This window comes from Poromitra crassiceps (assembly GCF_964638095.1).
Source record: "Poromitra crassiceps genome assembly, chromosome: 11".
Classification (NCBI taxonomy): Eukaryota; Metazoa; Chordata; class Actinopteri; order Beryciformes; family Melamphaidae; genus Poromitra; species Poromitra crassiceps.
The window spans coordinates 20773973-20780370 of record NC_139643.1 but is presented as its reverse complement, the minus strand read 5'-3'; the positions used below and the strand labels follow the sequence as shown (position 1 = coordinate 20780370).

At 43.9% G+C, this 6398-nt stretch overlaps 1 protein-coding gene across 1 annotated transcript; it reads left to right on the top strand.

Moving 5' to 3' along the window:
- The first annotated feature begins 1795 nt into the window (after positions 1-1795).
- Positions 1796-5435, top strand: LOC310784683 (stathmin-like). The gene is made up of 5 exons (XM_083645712.1): positions 1796-1849; positions 3469-3512; positions 3920-4089; positions 4393-4584; positions 4678-5435. The coding sequence occupies exons 2-5, from the start codon at positions 3497-3499 to the stop codon at positions 4753-4755; spliced, it is 456 nt and encodes a 151-aa protein (XP_083501838.1). The 5' UTR covers positions 1796-1849; positions 3469-3496; the 3' UTR covers positions 4756-5435.
- The last annotated feature ends 963 nt before the right edge of the window (positions 5436-6398 follow it).

Genomic DNA, 6398 nt, shown 5'->3' with positions numbered 1-6398 from the left:
TTAGACTGGAGCGACTAACTGGTTGCAAGTCCATAATCCGGCGAAGACTGAATGTGGAGCTGGAGCTTATATAGGCAGAGTTGATTGGCAATTGTGTGCAGCTGTGATGCCATCTCCAGCACACCAGGCTCCAATCCTGCAATCACACACACACACACACGCACACGCACACGCACACGCACACGCACACACACACACACACACACACACACACACACACACACACACACACACACACACACACACAGAAAGAGAGAGAGAGACTAGGAGGCAGGGGGCATGAATACAATGCACTATTATCTGGTTTCTAGTCATTTATTTTTGGGGTGCATGTGTGTTTTGTTTTCTCCAAGGTTCTAGGTTTTTCCAGACTTTATTTATTTGCACCTATGATATCAAACATAAAGTAGACAATAAAGAGAGTCAATATTGACAGTGCACTGTAATCAGGACACTTTTTTTTTTTTTTTTTTACTGCAGTCCCTGTCAGGATTACAATTTAAAATGCATTTATTGTATATTGTGTAATTATCCAAGTGGCCAGATGACATATTGTAATCACTTCCCAAGCCTGCCCATGGCGCATCGTCTCCACCCTAGAAATTAGCATTTGAAGCAAGTGAATTTCTAGTTGTGTTTTATTCAGCCTCTTACTATAAGTTGAGCACATAGGCCTTTGTCTAGATTCTTGGAGAGAAAAGGTAGGAATCTTTAAATAAAAATTTGCGAAAATCCTTAAATAGGGTAGTGCGCCTTGCCCGCAAGATAACTGGTGCCAACCTGCCGGCTCTAGAAGAGCTCTATAGCTCCAGACTTTTGTCCCGGGCCTCCAGCATTATCAGGGACCCTGCAGGTCACCCGGCCGCCAGTCTTTTTGAGTTACTCCCTCTGGGTAGACGCTACCGCTCCATTAAATGCTCCACCACTCGCTTTGCGAGAAGCTTTTACCCGAGTGCTGTGCGTAGTTTGAACGATCACAAATCTAAACGGTAGATCTCTGTTTTGTCTAGACCATCTAGACACCTAGACTTTTCTTTTTTTCTGTTATTTTCTTTTGTATAAGATGTCTTATACTGGTTTATCATGCAATTTGATCCTTGCTTAGGCACTTTACTACTGTGCACTTTATGTCTGATTGTGCACTTTGTTCCTGCACTTTAATAAGTGAGCGGGATGACTCGGGCCTTTATCCACAGATGTACCTGTCTCATTTTATTGTTTTATTTTATCTTATTTACTTTTTAAACCTTTTTATTGTCTGTCTTTTTATGCTATTTTATGTTGTCATGACCTGTCATATATGTGTCTATGTTTTAAGCTCTTGCACCCCAATTCCAATGTAGTTTCGACTGCAAATGGTAAATAAACTGACTCTGACTCTGACTCTGAGATAGTCTTGTAATTCTGGACAAAATCATATCTAAAAAATATTCTCATATTTGGTTCTGAGACCAAATCTGAATGGGGGACTGTCTAATTGGTTCTAATGTGGACTAAATTAGGGGTCCTAGATAGATATGGAAAAAGATTGATCATCACTGGCCTAGATTTATGCTTTACCTTTGCTGTTCGTTATAACTATAAACAGTGGACTGACTCATGCAGCAGGCTATTTGACGCACATTGGTCATCATCTGTTGAACTCAAACGTCTAGTAGTCACAAAAACTACAAGTACCAGGGGCGCCGGGGAAGTGAGGCGACGACAACCAATGGGCTTGCAGTGAGCGCTGTGACGTCCCCCGCATGGGTCCATTTATGGGCGCGCGCTTGCTGTGCTCGCGCAGAGAACTCGCGGCAGGCAGCGTGTGGCACAGAGAAGACAGACAGCAGCATCCACAGCTCTGAAGGTGGGTGTGACACACAGCATCTGTTCATGGAATATTTCTCAGTCTCACAGGAGGAGGAACATGGACGATTTCACGAGGCTGTGACGGATTGCGAACAACACAACTTGTTTACTTTTGTTATCTTGCCGTGATTTATAGCGAATATTCACCCATGCTGGGTTTTTTTTTGTATTGGTGAATCAGTGCGTGTGGCGTCTCTGCTAATGTAGCATGTGAGCTAACGGGATGACTGACGGCTTGTTGCATCTTGAACCCAGCTTGACCTGAAGGCTTTTGTTCGTGTGGATGTATTTTAACGAGGTGGTCCAAACGGTAACGCGGCTTATTTACCCCGGTGTTCTGATGACATGGTGACTGTTTGGCGGTGAGCGTTGTTAGCCTATTGTATGTATGGCTGGAGAAAGTGACACTGGCACAGCGGGCACAGACGAGACAGACATGGCTAGACAGGGAGGGGAGGGGGAGTTTTACCTCGGTAATGTTGGTTGAAGGCAACGATATTAACGTTTTGTCCTGGCTTCACCCTCTTGATTTAAATGCACCTCTATCGGAGCAGAGGGTTAACGTGAGGTTATTTGGATGAAGGAGCGTCTTTGTTTGCAGCCGCCCGTCACGTTGCTGCTGTCAAAGCGCCTTTGTTTCAGCCTGCTTGTGATGCGCGTTAATGAGACCAGCTGAAACTGACTCCTTAACCGCAACCAGAACTATGCAGGCTGACTCAATGTCGACTTGTTAATGCTTTTAAGTCACTGTGGGCATATATTGGATTGAATAAATGCCAGACAAAAGGTTGTCTTCCAACCCATGTGCCTCAGTTAGTTTGATATGGGGCGAGGTGTAGGGCAGCACTTAAAAACCACGTTCAATTCAGGGGCTCTGCCGAATGTTATTTGTGGATTGACGCACCTGTTATCATTGACGCGTTTGGGCACAAGATGGTTATCTTGCTCGTGTTGTAGTCTCTCAGCCATCCTTTGTGTAGTGGTGGTGAACTGTTTCTCATCAAACCCCCTGCGGCTGAGACACATGGTGCAGGAACAGGTGTTCCCTGTAGACCGTAGACCCCCCCCCCTCACCCACCCCACAGACATCATGCTCGTTACTACTCACTGCTATGCCAGATTTTGAATTGTGCGTGTTGGTAGGAGAGGCTACAGGCCTTTGTGCACCTGGCACTGCCTGCTGTACCCGCCCGGATCACAGCCTTTGTCTCAACAAATATGGTGGCTTGTCGGTCGTTAACGGTTAACACGACGGTAGTCGGCTGAAGACAGTGACTCGAGCTTGATTTGGATTGAACTGAATGTCATGTCTGCCGCAATGCCAAAGATGAACAATGGTCAATGTACCATGCAGTCATGTTGAGTGCCTGTGCGTTTTGTGTGGATGGGATTGATGGGGCGGTGGTTGCTTGCAGTGCTGAAGACGGCCAAGGGATGTCGCTAGTGCGACATGTTTCGGGTACTGAATACTCTATTTACTGGAGGTGGTTTCATGGGAAATGGTGGGGTGAAAGGTCCGCTAGAGGGCGTTAGTACTCTGTATTTTTGGCACCTGCTGTCTTCATCAGGGAGTGTGTATCAAAGAAAACTGATGTTTTTGCTATGCTTCCTCTACAGGTATATTGACCTGCAGCACTCTGTAAAGATGGCAACCGCTGATGGTGAGTCATCTGTTAATGTTTAATGAAGAGCTGCTATGATTAGTCAAACAGAAAATTCACCACAAAATCAGACTACTTATCCTATTTTTTTAAAGTAACTTTTTAAGAAAAAATAAATAAACGTTATCTTGTTCCAGCTTCTTAAATGTGAATATTTCTGGTTTCTTTAGTCTTCTATGACAGTAAACTGATATTTGGGCTGTTGGTCAGGACAAAATAAGACATTTGAGGAGGTCATCTTGGGCTTTGGGGGGAAAAGTGAACATTTTTCACCATTGTGAAATTTTAGACCTAATCGATTAGTGGAGAAAATAATGGATAAATGAAATCGTTCGTTGCAGCCCTGAATCATGCAGACTACTGCTTCAAGCTGAGGCAATGCATTGTTTACTCTTTTGTCTCTTCAGATATTCAGGTTAAGGAGCTTGACAAGCGGGCCTCTGGCCAAGCTTTTGAGGTGATCCTGGCTGCTCCTGCCGAAGAGTCCGGTGAGTTCCCCCTGTCTCCTCCCAAGAAGAAGGATGTCTCTCTGGAGGAGATCCAGAGGAAGCTGGAGGCTGCCGAGGAGAGGCGCAAGGTGGGAAAGGTTTTTTTAGTAACATTATGTACCAGAGGGATTATTTATGGTCCTATAGATACCTGGACATATAAATGTGCTAGTACAAATATAATTTAGACTCATTTCACAGCAACCGTTTTTGAGGTGGTAAAGCAGGTGCAACTACGGTAATACCATTAATGATGGTTCCATTTAGGTGTGCCAGGGCCCTCATTAATGTTATTGGTTACACCTGCTTTACTTCGCGTTTTACCACCTCAAAGCGGTCGTCATAAGTCATCTGATTGTATCAGAGTTGTAAAATGTATTTATTTTTCCCAGAACCATGAGGCGGAGGTTCTGAAGCACTTGGCTGAGAAGCGTGAGCGTGAAAAGGCAGTGCAGCAGAAAGCTATGGAGGAGAACAACAACTTCAGCAAGATGGCCGAGGAGAAGCTCAATCAAAAGATGGAGGCCAACAAAGAGAACCGCACGGCAATCAAGGCAGCCATGAATGAGAAGTTCAAGGAGAAGGTTTGTTGTTTTTGGCTGGTGTCGAATGGATGCGCTCGCAGGTTCTTGTTGCTAGCATGTTGACAACCTAATCTTTAATTTTGTTTTTTATAGGACAAGAAGTTGGAAGAGGTTCAAGGAAGGAAGGCCAAGGAAACCAAAGAGGGCACAGAGGGCACTTCAGAAGACTGAACTTCACACGGGGATTGTATAGGCTTTTTTACGTATACAAAGATTGATTTATTTTTTGTTTGATGGCCAGTATTTTTGTTGTGTTCACTACCCACCTCTTTTGAAATAAATCTCAAGTTCCACTTTGTGACTTTTTCCACTTCTCCTGCTATAAGTGTACTTGCACTGCTTTTACATGTGGCTCATCCCCAACCACCCTTGTTGAGTCTTAATCCATAAAAAAATGTCTTACCGCTTATCAATGCAGCTTCTGCCCTTTGAGAATTAGCAGTGTGTACTTATCCGTGCATGTTTCTATGCATAGCTCTTTTATCTTTGCCTATTTCATGGTGCGTTTTGGAAATGTCCTTGTGAACCACACCTGTCCGTGGCACTTATGTGGAAAAAGTAGCACACAGTCTGATTTAAAGGTGTTTGCTGTTTTTAGGTGCAGGTGTTTAGTGCAGCTTTGCTACCCAGAACGTGCTAGGCTCCTGAAGAACATGGTTGTGCTGACATTTGACTTTTTGTAAAAATGGGAGTTTTATCTCTAAGCACATTACTTGTTGCTGTGATTAACTTTGCCCGACACGTAAATGGACACCATATTGAACATCACTGGAAACCATATTGAACATCACTGGAACAGGGGTCTTGCAGACGAGCTATACACTTTGGCATCTCAATATATACAGTAACTAGTTGACTTGAACTGTTGTACTAAAACAAAAATAAAAAATGTATACACACTTTGGGTTTATTTTCATTTTTGAAGCCTTAGTGACATCTTAATGCTATGCGACTGTTGGAGGTGGCAGGTCTATCCGGGTCTTAAACCGGCTACAAGGGACTACTTGCACAACTCCACTACTTCCTGAAATGAGTAGGGCATTGGTTTCCTGTCCTCCACTATTGGATGAACTGATTAATGTCAGGTGTGCCTGATCACTGTTGTGACTGCAGCAGTCAGGCACACCTGACATTAATCAGTTCATCCAATAGTGTAGGACAGGAAACCAGTATGCCCTACTCATTTCAGGAAGTAGTGGAGTTGTGCAAGTAGTCTATTGCAACCGGCATTGTGGGATTATTTAGCTACTAGGCTTTTCAACAAAATGACTCACTTATTTTGGCATGTTAACTTGTCTCATGGGTTGGAATCTTGGTTCTGGTCCTTTCTGTTCGCATGTTTAAGTCAATGGGCCTTTTTCACCGCTGAAACTCACTGGTAGCGAGCTGCTGCGCGGTTTTGAGGAACTATTAAAACCTGTGAAAGGACATTTGGAGTGCTGGCTTTTTCTCACTACTTTTTCCACAGCTGCCATTTTGTGTCTAAAAGGCAGGGTAAACGCAGGTGCAACCAACTCACTAATTGGAGCCCCAGCACTGGAACACCTAAATGGACTGGAAGTTGGAAACTCATGTTTTGGTGCATCTGTGTTACTTCCTGCCTTTTAGACACAAAATGGATGCTGCGAAAAAGGCCTATTGTGTTTTCTTCCACAGTCTAGAGATGCGGGTCAGGTGACCATGACTCAACATCTGTGTATGGAAGTAGTGTATTACTATTTAAAGCCCTTGGCCTTGACACATCTTTCTGATAAAGGCCTATAAGCAGACTTGACAAGAAATGACTGCTTACATGAAATGTCTACTTTTTATTT

Bases quoted from the DNA above. Each gene is read 5' to 3' on its own strand.
- LOC310784683 (XM_083645712.1), top strand. The intron at 4,090-4,392 runs GTGGGAAAGGTT...TATTTTTCCCAG, and splicing joins CTGCCGAGGAGAGGCGCAAG to AACCATGAGGCGGAGGTTCT. The intron at 4,585-4,677 runs GTTTGTTGTTTT...TGTTTTTTATAG, and splicing joins ATGAGAAGTTCAAGGAGAAG to GACAAGAAGTTGGAAGAGGT.